The 16087-nt window shown below is 32.0% G+C and overlaps 1 protein-coding gene across 6 annotated transcripts; it reads right to left on the reverse strand.

The window, feature by feature from the left end:
- Positions 1-6204: 6204 nt before the first annotated feature.
- Positions 6205-16087, reverse strand: LOC148233547 (polypeptide N-acetylgalactosaminyltransferase-like 6). 6 transcript variants are annotated; one of them, XM_088190947.1, is made up of 12 exons: positions 15380-16087; positions 15244-15307; positions 14918-15183; positions 14533-14844; positions 14279-14467; positions 14028-14205; positions 13678-13906; positions 10300-10521; positions 9755-9909; positions 9583-9694; positions 9344-9524; positions 6212-6399 (listed from the first exon to the last, which is right to left on the reverse strand). In XM_088190947.1, exons 3-11 carry the CDS (start codon positions 14955-14957, stop codon positions 9345-9347), a joined length of 1617 nt encoding a protein of 538 aa, XP_088047073.1. In that variant the 5' UTR covers positions 14958-15183; positions 15244-15307; positions 15380-16087; the 3' UTR covers positions 6212-6399; position 9344. The 6 variants fall into 6 exon arrangements, with proteins under 6 accessions (XP_088047068.1, XP_088047073.1, XP_088047072.1 ...); XM_088190946.1 differs by having other exon boundaries at positions 6212-6453; XM_088190942.1 differs by lacking the exon at positions 14918-15183 and having other exon boundaries at positions 6205-6453.

A 16087-nucleotide genomic window follows, 5' to 3' on the forward strand; every position in this document is an offset into this window, starting at 1 on the left:
CTTGGAAGTCGGAGAGTCTATGCTGGCGTATCGAGTTGTATTATTATCGGCTGTGATATCGGTGGAGTGGCTAAGAATGTCATGATGTGTTTTTGCGATAATGATGGACGATCTGCTGATGTGTTTCGTGCCGATGTAGTGTCATGTCTCGTCTCTATACGTTTCTTCTGCGTCTCTCACTTTCTGACCATGTGTCATGTCTTTTATAATGCTGGTTCGAGACAGAAATTGGGGAAGGATCTATAATTTTATGATTAGAATAATGTTATGAGAGATGTATTTAAAGTTTCAGATCACTGACATTTTAAATTGAATGAAGCAAAACGCATTATCTTTATTAGGAATAATATGAAAAAAATATATTTCATAATTGAGAACTTCATTACATATCTAATAAATGGTAATTCAAATTTCTTTCTGAAAAAATATTGTGTAATCCCATCAATGTGAAATACTATAAAAATATTGAATATAATATGATATACAAAGTTTGGTATAAAAAAAAAGATTGAACTGAGATTTTAAATGGTACATTTCAATATATTTATTAGTTCAGTAAATAATAAAAATATTAATCATTGACTGATTTTTATTTTTATTGATTTCTGAAAAAATGTATTTGAGCTAGATAGCTACATTTGAACGAATCGTGTATTTTAAAAAAATGCTATTGTGCTTTCACAATAGCATTTTTATATTTATTTTTATAGTATGGTTTAATAAAACTTATCTTAATATTTCGTACTGCTTAACTTAAATAACTAACTATTTATTGAAATAAACAAGTCTAACAGTGTGTCAATTTTCTTTATCGTTTAAAAACATTACGTGTTAGTATACGTTTGTATTTCAAATAAATTAAAAAGCAAAATACTTTAGTAAATGAGGCACTGAAAGTACTACTTAAAATTACACGATTTTTAGACAGTGTTTCCAATAATAAAAAACAATGTTACTAACTAATACACAGTTTGGATCTCGTGCCAAAAAAATTAAGAACAAGTATTGAGAAACATTTCATCGTCCATTTTAAATTATCCCACCTACATTTTTCCGTAAAAATATATTTAATCTTGTACAGTAATAATCGTTTAAAAGCTCTTAAAAAATCAAATATATCAGTATCAACTGGGTAAATCAGTATCAACTGAGTAAATCAATCATAAGGAATACCTATTAGTATATATTAAAAACCAGACTGAAAATCTGAGAAACGGTGAAATCATAATTCAAAATAAATATATGAGCCTTTTTTTTGAAAATGGAATAAGTCCATTTTTGAAAAAAAATAGTTAATGGTACTTTTAGTCAGATGAAAAAATCTTCTTTTTATATTTATAGCTACACAGTCAATGGTGCATAAGTTAATCAAAAGAAGTTGAACTATAAAATGTTATTGCATGAATGTTTTCGTTGAAAATTAAAATAGATTTAAGAAAAAGTCACTTTAATTTAAATATAAATTTAAATTTACTATTGATTATATTTTTCATAATTTGTTATCATTAAAAGTATAGGTATACACCAGGAACGTAATTTCAGCTTTTTCCAGGGGCCGTCGCAGTGGGAACGCTCGTTACCGAACGTTCCTACTGCGACGGCGCCGTCACGATTTTATTGCTTTTGACGTGAATTTTTGCTTTCTGAGAAGTGATAATTGTTTTTTGCACTCTCTTATTGACCAAAATTCGGTATGAATATACTTTGTTTAGCCCTTTTAAATTAGAAGTCCATAGCAATATCGGTAAGGATAACAACAAAAATAAAAATATTACTTATTAACTGCGTTGACAGTTAGATTGTAATAGGAGAAAAAAACTTAGTGAAAAACGTTTTATTACTTTTTCAAAATAAAATATGTCTTGGATTTAGACAAAAAAATAATTAAAACGAACTCGAGATCGGTAGTTAAAAATTCTAACCAAATGTTTATCTTGATTCATTTTTTAATAAAATATAAAAATATATTTTTGTCCAGAATAATCAGTGTCCGGAAAGTTTTTGTTCGCAAAATCTATGTTCGGAATAATCCTTTCCCGAAAAATCATCAAACCGAAATATACACGTCCAATTTCGAAGGATTTCGGCAACTAACCGAAAAGTGAAGGAGAAGATTCAAGATTCATGTGTGTTATTGCCAGCAACTACTATGTTTACAAAATATTGTAAACATAGTTGTTTGTTTTAAATTTGTTCATCAAACCTGTTTTTGTTCTCGGTAAGAAAATTTAACGTGCAGGTATAAAACACAGTGTACTTCATATATTAAAACACTAGTAATAACATATTATACTAATATAAATTAGAGCAATAAATATTTATTTTTACCTGGAGGTAGAAATAAGTGACCGCATCCCGGTAGAAGATGTAAAGGCGGCAGCGTTGGAGCCCCCATTTTAATTTTATAATTGAACCACCCTTATTTATAAATCTTACACATTATGAAAAATTACCCCAAAAAGTTTTTCATGAATCCAACAGAATTTTAATCACATTAAACAATAACACAATAGATGTTCTCCTTTTAATAAAATATTAGTCAATGGCCACAAATCGTTGCACTGAGGGGCAAAATTACCATCAAAAGCCCGCGACGTCACGCCGGAAACTGCGGAAGTGATTCTAATGAAGCCGCGAAAAGTATCCGCTATAGTTACGTACCCTATTGGTCAACCTCTGGGTTGTGATTGGTCTATAAATTCATAGGATACGCCCCCGAACGTCGCGATTGGGCGATGACATAATTGACCGCCGTAATAAACGTCGACTTTTACACGTTATGACGCTCGTGTGGCTTTTCACATGTCGACCGTGCGATTATATCCCATGATTAGGGTAATTTTCTGTGGAGGCTAATGGTTAATTCGCTATACAGGCTGCGGCGAAAATTTTCGATTTCTTTTTCATTTAAATAAATAGATATATTTCTAAAAGAAAAGTTTATTTATTCCAGTTAGGGTTTGAAACAATACCGGTATTGCCATTATTTTTTAATATTAATTGGTAATAAAAAAGACTGAAAAAAGAATGCAAATATATTCAAAGTCCAACTGAATGCTTTATTGCTTAGTTTATGCTGTAATATATTGATGAATATTGATACATGCTTGCGAATTTTGCGAAAAAATACAAGGATTCAAGAGTCGGAATATTTTCTTTGAATCAATAGAATGAATAGTAGCTATTGGTATAACTTAAGTTGTTGACGTTTATGATTAATTATGCATATTTCGTGATTTAAAGAATACGAAGTTTTTTTTATCAATTTTTATTAATTTCAGGTTCTTCTAAAAATACTTTATACGCTGATCCTTTATTATGTTGTCTACGAGTACTAATTAAGAAAAAATGGACACTTTGTTTTTTAACTCTTTTCGCAGACGATCCAACGCCGAGCTTTCGACTTAAAGATGTAAATCATGTTTTGATTCTTTAACAACGGCAAGAAATTTGCGTCATCGGGCCTGAAAAAATGAAACTCTTGTAACAAAAAATTAAAGTCACCGCAAGACAGATCGACGACTCAAGATCTACTGTTTAGCATTGCTCAAAACTGTTAATATCCCTGACGCTTGGTGAAGGGAGGTGTTTTTTTATTAGAAAATTGGTTTTAAAATGGTAAAAAGAAACGTTGGATTTAAATTATTTATTTTTAATGAGGGGGTTTTAACCAAACGTACATTTTTTTATAATTAAGAGCAGGGGCCCTACGCAAGAATAAAGCACGCTAAGACTTTCTCCAATTCTAAAGAGTATATAAGTCATAATACAGCCGTACTAATTTTTTTTATTGTAATTTTCTACCATCTCACACTCCAGATACGACCTTTATTTAAAGCCACCACTTCGCTTCCGACTTGGAATAAACGAAAGCTTAAACAAACTTTCAAACAAACGATCCATATTAGACAATTTTAATAGATGGCACTATGAAAATATTTTAATGCTATTTTAATGTAATTGGGATTACGGATTATGTATTTTCTTGGTTCAATTTTTCATATTTTTTATTATTTCAACATTTGATATATTTCTTTAATTATTAAAAATATTATTAATAAAACTGCTGCATATTGACCTTTTTCAGCAGCCGATCCTTTCGATTACTTTTTAGTGGTAAGTACATTTCGAGCGGTATCTCGGCTATAACTTGGCGGATGTTGGTTTTTAGGTGCTCCAACGTTTTGGGTGTGTTGGCGTAGATAGGACTCTTAGCGAAACCCTATAAAAAAATCCAACGGCGTTAAATCACATGATCTTGGCGGCCAGTCGAAGTCACCAGAACGTGAAATACTGCAATCTGAGAATTTTTCATGCAAAACATCCAACGTTGCACACGATGTATGGCAAGTTGCGCCGTCTTGTTAGAACTACATGTCTTCCACATCAATATATTCGATTAGGTGCCAATAATAATCAGTTATCATGCGCCTTTAGCGCTCACCGTTGACTGTTACAGTCCTACCTCTCTTTTTCACAAAAAAAAGTAAGACTCAATGACGCCACCTGACCACAATACGCACCAAATAGTCACCTTTTGAGCATATAATGCTCTCTCATGAATCACATGAAAATTTTCTTTGCCCATATGTGGCAATTTTGCTTATTAACATTGACAAATAGGTGGAAAAAGGCTTTTCAGGGAAGTTTTTTTTTAAATCAGCATCAAATTCCAGCTACTTTATCACCGAATCTGCCTAAATTTTTCGCTATCTATGGTATTTGGGTTCAGTTCTTGTGCTTTTAGATTTTTCTGCGAATCGGTAATTCTGGTTCTTTGGCCACACTTACAGCAGCAATATTCTCGTCTGAACGAGCACCACAATGATGCATAGGGCTTACCCTATATCCAACGTTTCTAGTAACTTCTAATTTTGTTTACTACGCTGCAAATTTTTCGCTCAGTAGGACGATGAAATTTATCATAATCTCACCGTAAATTTCGATACACAGTTCGTACAGAATTGTTTTCTGTAGAACAATCTAAAATTTTTAACGCGTTGAGCGTTGGTTAAGCGATCCATTTCGTAAATGCGTTGTTGCAAATTAACACGTGATGATTTGAACTTGCGTGATTATTGACAGCTGTCTGATTTACAGTGCTGCCAACATAGGAACTCGAATTGGATTAGCCTGTATAATATGGAATTTTAATAATATATAATAAATATGCATTTAAATACAATGCATGGACGAAATTTTATTTTTTTATTTGCTACTAAAGCTAATTTGATCAATTTCATAAAAAAATACATAGATACTAAAAATATGTTGGTAATTAAAGTAATATTATTCCAGAAATAAAAATAATTTTATACAAATATTTAAGTCATCCTTGTCCATTCTAATGAGCCATGCGTGTATGTTCACATTTTTTATGTATATATACATAGGTGAGTTTTAAATATATATAAACACACTTATGTAGCGTATTATCTGTTCATACGTAGAAAAGACAAGCAATCAAATGTTGAAATTCACAAAGCTATTATCGTGGGGTCAGGGGTGTCGACCCATAAACCACCCTGTCCTACCACGGTTACACCGGCAGTTAAAATACATTATTCACAATTGGGCGGGCCACGGTGTACAATCAAGTGTCGTGGTCATCGCCAATATTTGTCCAGGATTGTTTGTCTTGGTTACTTTGTTTTATTGCATGTAGGGAAGAATGAAAATACTTATTTTCTTATCTTAAAAAAACATTAGTTAAATAATATTATATAAATATATAATATGATGGATGTATTGAATAATAAGTAAATCATTTAATATTATATAAATTACTTATGATGAAAATGTTATTAGATATGTATTATATTATATGATGATTATTTTTGTTATCAAATAAAATTGGTACATTTATCGATATTTTATTGTCAAAAATGAGTTATGATGTCCCTTGGTGATGTTATATGTGAACCGTCATTTGTTTTAGCAGTTATCCATAGATTATGTATGCACGTCGCACGGTCAGGTCACCAACGTTCGAATAGTGTCGATTAAGGCACGGATTGGAAATTTGTAATATTTTATATAATACACTATATATTTTTTAATAAATGTTATTATTACTTTATTGTGCTATTTTGGTAACATCGAATACGTTTTTGTTATTATTTTGCTGAAATTAAGCTGTAGAATTTAGGATGGCTTTTTTGTATGAGTTTAAAACGGATGTTAGAGTTGCAGAAAGAGCTGAGCTAAGAAATTTATTTGAAAAATACTTTTAATCAACAATTATAAAGTACCAATAACAGAGCGAAATACAATTTTATTAGCACAATATACATTTAATTTTGGCGGCAGCATGGGCGAACATGCGTCAGACGCAATAGCCGCCAGATGGAGTGCCAAGCGACGCGACGCAGATCGCGTACTCTCTCAGTCTCTTAGCTACTGCCGGACAATTAACGCTTAATGAGAATGACTTGTGACGTGTCCAGAGGATGGCTTTACAAATTAGAACATAAAATAAATCATGATTACTTTGAAAGCGCATCCGTATAATTTAAGTTTTTAAAAATATATTTGTATTCATAAATAAAATTACTGTTTCATTCAGACCCTTAACAGGCTATAAGTATAAGCGCAAGTCCCTCAAAGAATTTCACTTCAACTTCGTTGATGATTAAAAAAGACGCGACAAAATTTTAAACGATGCTTATGGGTACTGTTAAGAAAGGTACGGTACGATAGTAGTGCTTGAGTCAAGAGCCTTAAAAATGAAGAAAAGCATGGACTTTCTTTTGAACAAAAGTTAAACGTTAGTTCTGGACCACTTCAAAGCAAAAAAAGTGCCGCATAAATTCAACGAAAATAAAAATCCATTACGAAGTTTGTTTTGTGTTGATTTTACGCAACATAAACGAAAAAATGCATGAGTATTTTCTAGTCCCCCAACTACACGCACCCAAATAGCACGTTCCCATTTTACCGTGTTATTGGGGGATCTACTGTATTCAATACCGAGCTCAGTGTAAAAGTGGTGAATTTTTTTTTAATGTTGAATCTTGAAAATCGCCTATTTAATACACATTTCATTGTGAAAATATACATAATTCATATGAAGAAATCAAGTATTATATTAAAATTAAAATAATCGGATAGAGTACGCTCGGGATAAGTATTCCGGTTTGTTATTGTGAGCGTGAACTGTGTGGCTCAAAACAATTTCGCTCAGAATATTTAATTTTTTTATTTTAAAAGAAAATATATGTTTATTTAACATACATACATCTGAGCTAAGTTGGAAATTTCAACGGACAATTAAACATATATTATATAATCGAAGAAACCAGACATTGATGTCATTAATTAAATATTTGCAAAATTCAAAATCTTTCACTAGTCAAAAAAATAATGAAGTCTTAAGCTATTCTTCAAAAGCAAAAAGATATAAAATGGGGAAAGAAGTTATTCGCAGATTGTTTAATGGCTCTACGACTCTATTAAATCATTAGAATCCATAGAATAAATTAAAAAAATATCATTGGCGCAACGATAAGAATAATAACTTTTTTAAGCCTTACAGGGAATAGTGTAAAAAAACCAACAACGTACGGATTAATGGAAAAATATTTAAAATATTTTAATCCACGGGTAAGAGAACAAATAACTTACAGTGTATATTTGAAGCTTTGATATCAATTAACCCAGATATGCCCAAGAAATTTTGTTCTCTTAAAATTTCATTTATAAATAAAAAACAGTGGCACGAGCTTAGTGACCTACCCATGGGACAGTGGGCATATCTGGGTTAAACCAATATCAACACAAAATTATTTAAAATAAATCACTAGAGAAGATCGAACTTCTGTGCCACACTGTACTTTAATGACAAATACCAGCGTTGACGAATCAGCGACTGTCCTTAAAAGAGAAAGCGAGACAACGAAGTACACGCTACATCGCTTCTCTCTCTCATATACTTGTACACGCACACAATAACAAACCGGCATCCTTATACCGAGCGTACTCTACCCGTCAAAAATAACAAGGGTATTCGATTATTTTTAAAACGTACCGGTAACTGGGTACCTGGGTCGGAAGCCCTAAGCACATGCCAGATAAGCTATATTTTCACTGGTAAAAATGTATTCTGTTATGGTGTCACTGAAATTATTTTTAAAAATATTTTCTGGTTTAAAACGAGGGAATTCATTTTAGCCTTTATGAGAGGGGGGGGGTAAGCAAACGTTGGCCAGTCACTCATTTCTTAATATTTCGGATTATGCTATTCCGGTCCTTTTATGTGTACATTATATTAGTTTTCAGTGTCCAATCCGTCCCTTGATCAGGGGTGGTCATGGGCGGCGCCGGGTCCTGGGAAAGGGCACCTGTGATTCCATTTGAACAACACGTACACCGCGTTACATGCACACCTCATCCCACACCGTCACTTTGCCATTAAACACACTACCCATGAATGTATGTGGAAATAAGATTTTATGACGGTCATTACTTTGCAATTACAGGCGACTATTAATGGGTAGAAAATTAAAAATGAAAAACGCTTCAATTTTCAATTGCATATTTGAACATGTAACTTAAAAGGTGTGTGCAATTTGAAGAAATAATAAAGCGTTGATTTTCTAAAGATAATCTTAATATAAAACATGAATTTGGTATGAGATGGCTGATAGATGTGTTTAAAGTTTCTAGTTTTTCTAAATGCGTGATTTTTGATTATTAAAAATAAATACTTTATAATCTAAACGTATCGCTGCGATTGTTACGAAATATTTTTTAAATATAAAAGTATATTTACATTATAACTTTGTATTTTAATCAATCTATAAAACCACACACGCGCCATTAAAAAGTTTTATAATCTAAAACAATGTTTCCTTTATATTACAATCATTATACCTACACCATTCGTGATATAATGATTCTGACAAAAGTTGAACAAGGTCGTTCGTTCGGTGGTTCATTCCATCTATTAGTTTATATAGCATCAATAACACGGTGGGGTGATATTAAAGGTAACCCTGTCGTGACCGAGGGTAAATGATGTAACCCAACAGGTGCGCAATAATCGACGCGTGTCTTTGTTTGACCCCTCGTTTAAAAAATACTCATCCCTCTGCATATATCAATATTTGCATGATTGTCAAATTGGAATTTGAGGATTGGAGATTCTAAACGCGATGGACTTTTTAAGTTACTAATATATATATATGTAAATTAATATTTTAAATTAATAATAACATACATCAATCACAATTTGTCAATGAATATTGCAAACGTATCGATCAATGCTTTGACCCATCAATCTTTGAAAACATATGTAAATAAGCCAGATGAGTTCTGACATACAACTAAAATATGATATCATTACTTTATAAATCCACTTTATCTTTAGCGTTATCCCACTTTTCCAACTGCATTATGTTCACGTGTTCTATTTTCCACTTTTGAGTCATTGAGTTTTCATCACATCGCGTAACGTATATAGACTTGTCCTTCACATCCAAGTCCAAGCATCTCGAATTACTGCCGTGAACTAACCACTTTTCAACCTGGAAATATATACAAAAATTAATTTCAATCAATATTATTAAATCGCTGAGATCTTACCGGTTTATACCGCCATAATTGATTTCCACCGTATCCGTGGCAGTTGAATAGGACTAAAGGTGCTTTATCGTAAGGAGTTACGACATCCCAACACATATTTCGCCCTTTAGGTCTATAAATAAATATCAGAATAATAAATTCGTGGCAAAAATTATGTATGGTATAAACTTACCGAATATCTTTCATCCAACCCAGCTGGAAGAGTTGTTCATCTTGCATCGTTCGATCCACATTCGGATCAATCATACAAAGCGATACTCCGAATCTTATATTGCCATTATATTTTTTAGTATCAACACACAAGTGAGGGGCTGCCACACTACGAATCTGAAATATTAATTGTTTAGTTGATTATTTATATTCGAGCATATTAAAGATTTTATAATATTAGATTAAATGCCATTATGTATAACAAAATTATATAATTTATGTATCACTTTCTTTTAAGACGAAGTTATGCTATTTTTTTCCTACTTTCATTATATATTAATCTCGATCACGCATTTACTATAACGCTTATCATTAAACAGTAAACATGAAAATTATAATCTACGTCATATTCATATTTTAAAATAATTTTAAAACTGGTTAATTTTTATCTAAGCTTGTAAACTCAATTGTAAAAAATCATAAGATGAATAGATAAGTTTGTTCTATTGTGGATACTAAGACATTTAAAATTGTGTAAACTTTATATTTCAAATGATAAAACTATACCTCTCCACTAGCAAAATTTTCCGGTTCAGTAGGAGGAAATGCCTTTGGTATATCGAAAGCCACTTCTTTCATAAACCACTTGAAAGGTTTACAATTCAGCTTTCCTCTAATATTTTTTTGTGCCGTCAAATCACCAATATTTATCTGTCGATAGTGAGGCTTTCTATCATATAAATATTCTTTGTATTCGTCCATCCATACTTCAGCTACACGTACATTGTTCTATAACAAAAAAATATTGTAAAATATCATACGCTTTAAAAAATCAACAAAGAAACCAAATTAATCTAGTAGTATTATCTAAATCTGTGGTAAATGTAATTTATTCATAATAAAAAATAGTTTATAATGTTAATTATTTTTTAAATAATTATCAAATCATCTTCAAATTATTTCACTTATACCTATAATCTCTAATTTCTTTAACATTATACTTCTGTCTATTATTTCGAAAGCTCTTTTGAAATTCAAGAAAACTGCTCCAATAATTTTTTTCGTGTCCTTGTCTATCACCACTATATTTTTCTCTGAATCCCGATTGTTGTTCACACATAATGTTTTGTGAAATAAATCCTTTAATGGTTTGATGACTACTTCTTCCATCACCCTTTTCATACACGGCAACATGTTAGTTAGTTTCATTTCCTTGCTCATTTTAATATTTTTTATTTTAGGTTTGGGTATAATTGTAGCAATCTTTAAAGTATCAAGTAATTCTCTTTCGGAGTTTTCATTATTTACTAAATAATGTAATACACCCATACCTCTCTTTACGGCCTAGATACGTTCCACGAAACTTGGCCGCTAAGCGAAAAGCTGTATAACGAATCAATTATTCTAATACAAATTCATACAAATTCAATGGGATCGGTTCCAAATTTGTTAAATATGTAACATGGTTTATCATTTAAAATGCATTTTATCTTTTTATTTCATTTAAATCAAAAGTACATACATAACAAGTACATACATTTGTACATAAAATAATAACAGACTCCAAAAACCAACAATAATCCATAAACAAAAATGAAATAACTTCATGTTACATAAAATATGTGTATGAATACATACATATTTTTTTTAAAAATGGCTTTAATCTGAAGACGATGAAGAAATGGTAACCTGCAGATCACTGTCGTTCTCATTTTTCGCTGGTAAGGATGGGCCTGGCTTAAAAAAATTGTCCAACGTTGTTTGTCTTGCCTTTTTGTCTCTTTCGTTCTTCAGTGATTAATAACAGCTATTGGCTGAGTTAATTCCTCGAGAAACTTTAGCGCTACGTTCGACGTCACGATCGTTTTCAAGAAAGATGTTTATTCCTTGTTCGAAATAGGAAAAAGCTTTTGACAATTTTTTTTATGTTAGCTGTTTGGATACAACAGGCTCTGTCTCTTCATCAAATGCCGGTTCTGCTTGCAACTGAATGAGTTCCTTATATGAAAGGGGTTCCCTATCAACTTCAAGTAGATCAAGCACATCACGTTCGTTCAAACCTTCAAAGTCGAGATCATGTGCTAGATCCAAAATGTTTTGCCTAATTTCAGGAAGACAATTAACTTCTGCATCAGTACTTTTTACACATTCTGGCCATATTTTTTTCCAAACATGGTTCATTGTTGTTAATTTTAATTCCTTCCATGATTCACTGATGCTGTCAACAGCGTCCTTGATGTTATAGTTTTTCCAAAATGTTTTAATTGAAGATTTACCATCGGTTTCCCTTATAAGTTGTCGGAAAGTTCGGCGTAGGTAATATGCCTTAAAAGTGGCTATTGCACCCTGATCCATTGGTTGGATCAGAGCTGTTGTATTTTTCGGAAGGTACTCAATCATGACATCTTCAGATAGTTCGGATAAATTAGTAGGATGCCCTGGTGCATTATCCAAAATTAGCAAAGCCTTGTTGTAGTTATTGTCACGCAAATATTTTTTCACTTCTGTGCAAAAGTGATTTTTGAACCAATCCTCTAAAGTAGCTTTAGTCATCCAAGATTTCTTGTTGGATCTCCATATGACGGGTAATTGATTTTTATTTAGTCCTTTAAGAGGCCTTGGATTTTCGGACAAATATATTAAAAGTGGTTTTAGCTTAAAATCACCCGCGGTATTTGCACCAAGTAGCAAAGTTAATCGTTCTTTAGACACCTTAGACAACCAGGCGCAGATTTTTCGGTTTTTGAAATGTACGTGCAATCAGGCATTCTCTTCCAATAAAGCCCTGTTTCGTCTACGTTAAACACTTGTTCAGGTTTATGACCACCTCTTTCAATAATTCCCTTTAAAATGTTGGGATATTCCTTAGATGCGGCCTCATCGGCGCTAGCTGCTTCACCTTTCATTTTAAAATTATGCAAATTAAATCTATTTTTATATTTAAAAAAAAATCTACATCGAAAAAAAGTTTTTTTGCCGTTATAGCGAAATATTTTAGGCCGTAAATCGAAAACGTGCCTTAATTGAAGAGGGCCGTTATAGCGAAAGGCCGTATAAAGAGCGGCCGTATAGCAAGGTATGGGGTATACTTCCTAGTATATCTCATGTTTCTTTAATTATATTTACATCCATTTCATCAGTACTGGTACCTTTCTTTAATTTACAAATTATGCTGTGAATTTCTTCTAAAGAAATTTCACATAAAATGTTTCATTATTGTATTGTACTAATTTATTAAACTGAGCTATTGAATTCACAATCTTTTCTATACTCTAAATGTAGTATGTATTTATTTTTCTGATATTATATGCTAATCTTTATATATATTTCCATCAATTTCCTTATTTATTTTGTCGTTTCTCCGAGTAGGATTAATTCATTTTTGAGTCTTAATCACTGCATTTTTTATTTCATCTATCGACTTTTCATACCATTTTTTGTCTATTTTTAATGCTTTAACTATCATATTTCTACATTGCTTGTATGTTTTTCATTTTTCATTAAAAACTTTATATACTATTCGTTCTGTTTTTGTCAATTAAAATATTTTATATAATTCATCTTTTCTCTTTGAAGCATTGAAGTCATTTTCTCAAAAACGAAAAGTCTGCAGGCGATTGGTAGCTTCTGCAAGCAGGAAAAAATTCAAGCACCAAACTAGCTTTATTTGTTTACGTACAAAAATTATGGTTGTATGTTTTTTGAATAGATGTTGCTCTTCGGTTCTTTCGGTGGAACGCCCAATTAAAAAAGTGTAGCCATTGAATAATTTTTTTGAAACAGATTGCCGTTGGCCACTTGAGCAGATTACGAACGGACGTTTAGATGGCAGTCCCGAATGCAAGTTTCTGATTCGTGACGGGTATTTTAATCTACTAAAATGTTTCCTTACATTCCAAATAATTAAATTACATATGATAATGAAACGAATTAGCATTTTTTTACCTTGCCGACAAGTTCACCAGGACCAGGTTTGGGAGACACCAGAAACTTCTTATAAACGTGTCCGACTCTAGAGCACGGTGCGTTGAACATTTGGCCGCCGCATTGCCAAATCTTAAAGCTCAGCTCAAATTTTTCTCCACCCCAAAGGTCGAAACCTTCATCGTATCCACCCAGTTCCCAAAACCATTGAGCTGAGATTGCATATATCTCGCCCGCCATTACAGGATTCCTAAAATTATAATTGAGTATAAGTGTTATATTTTAATGAGATTAATCAGGCGATTTTGAAAGCTGTTACTTAGTTTATGCTAAAGGATTCGCATATATTATATCATTAAATCTTAGCAGACCTAAATGGTTCTGTTGGATGCTTCATGTCTTCGGGCAGCAATGGCAATCTTTTATAGGAAAATTCCCAATCGAAAACACCTCGAGCTCCTTCGTCATGAGCTCTATATGCAAATGTATCGTAAGCTATGATGTCAATTAACGGACAAACGCACGTTTTGTAATCTACGGCTATCGGTTCTAGATAAAAAATCGAAATAAATAAGTTAAATAGTTCATTTTTAAACCAAAATATTATAAATTTTATTTTAACCTAATAATGGAGGTAGCCAATTTACGTTAACTTCTGTGTGAGAATCCAGAAATAGCAAAACGTCGCCAGTGGCCATTTTAGCACCGGCTAACCTAGCCAGTACCGATCCTTGTTTCTTCTGCAAGTGAATGACTTGCACTTTGTTCAAGTTTATTTGTACATAATTATCTAATTTCTCCTTCAAAAAGTCTGCAATTTAAGCAATCATTAACAATCGACGCATATGTTTAAACAAGTCAATATTTGATACATACCTTTAGAGCTGAAGTCGTCGACTAAAATTATTTCTTTGATCAAATGTGACGGAGTGCGATTGATGACGCTATGAACTGTTCTCAAAAGAGTACTCCAATGCTCGTCGTGAAAAGCAACTATGATGCTAACGTTTGGCAGTTCAGCAGTGTAGTTCTTGTTCTTGCATCCAGAGTTTCGTATGTCCGGTATCGAACGTTCCACAGATATCTTATCGCTTAAGAATGCATTAAAGCCGTTCACTTTGAACAAATCTTCTTCTAAGTGTTTCTCTACTTCAGATACATGGAACGGTACACCATGTTCGCCGAAACCTATGATATTTTACAGATATTTACAAAGGTAACCATAATTACCACTTGAACAACGAAAAAAGAAATCACTCACACTTTATCATCAACCAGTTACGAAAGTTTACATCGCACATCGGAAGAGAGAACTTGTTACAAAGGCATTAACCACATGTTTTTTTTAAATAAAGGGTGTTTTTTTAGAAGTTTGTTTTTCAAATTGACAACACTTTTTCCAGCGACAGCCAATTTGACTGCTAACAGCTGATTTGTGCTCTGTTAGGTTTGCCATTTACCATGAATAGATTTAAATTATTTTAAGTTTTCAATTTTCTTATAGATCTGACCATTCGACGGCACGAACTATTTAAATATTTACCTTAATTGATAATTAATGAAGTACTAAGTTATAGATAAACATACCAGTCTTAGCTTGATCCATACGAATCTTTTCGTAATTATGCCAGTCTATTTTAACGCCTTTTAACTGAAAATGTGAAACATAATATATACTTTTATTAATTTAAAAATGATTATTAATTAGAAAAATGGTACTAACATGTGGATGAAATATATTAAAATTAGTAAAAACACTGCTGGGAAGCAATTTGAATGTAACAGTCGTCAACATCATCATAAAAAGGCACATGAGCAAGAGCTTTAGTATGCTCTTAAAGTTTTGCTTCATCGCTAGAGTCAATGGCGATTCGATCAAATAAACGTGAAGCTGCAGAGCCAATTAAAACATAAAAAAAATAAAAATTTTGATATTCTCAATTTTAAAAAGTTTGTTTTGTTTCGTGTACAATTTATTTTCTTAGATTAAAATTACTAGATGATGATTTTCCGACTTCATCAAAATGGTTATATTCAATAATATATTTTACCGATATACCAAAAAATGGTATATTTTTAAATTTTATTGACACATTGTAATTACCATTACAAGCCTTTTATAAATAAAATAAATTATTTAACAACCCGAAAAGTCAAAATGCAATCAGTAAAATAGTTTTCCGTTCCAAGAATAGTACTTAGACTACATTAACCATATATTTCAGTCACGGATTAGAACATAGTTTACGATACACGTAGAAAATTATTCACTTATTCGTTACAATTTTTACAGTACCACTGTACTTTTGCTCTTTAGCGATAATAATGATATTTAAAAAAATAGTTTATCAATTATAAGATTAGTTCATTTATAAGTGATGTGTTGGTGCTCTGAAGACGTCCGGCCGAGACAATGAGAACTGACACTTTT

The sequence above is a fragment of the Plectrocnemia conspersa genome, unplaced genomic scaffold, assembly GCF_051122295.1.
Source record: "Plectrocnemia conspersa isolate PC_06_02 unplaced genomic scaffold, ASM5112229v1 ptg000008l, whole genome shotgun sequence".
Taxonomy (NCBI): Eukaryota; Metazoa; Arthropoda; class Insecta; order Trichoptera; family Polycentropodidae; genus Plectrocnemia; species Plectrocnemia conspersa.

Excerpts from the sequence above, each read along its gene's own strand:
- LOC148233547 (XM_088190942.1), bottom strand. The coding sequence starts at position 15,508 with ATGAAGCAAAACTTTAAGAGCATACTAAAGCTCTTGCTCATGTGCCTT. Across the intron at positions 13,907-14,027 it reads CATCCAACAGAACCATTTAG|GAATCCTGTAATGGCGGGCG; the intron begins GTCTGCTAAGAT and ends TTATAATTTTAG. Across the intron at positions 9,695-9,754 it reads GGTTGGATGAAAGATATTCG|ACCTAAAGGGCGAAATATGT; the intron begins GTAAGTTTATAC and ends ATTTATTTATAG.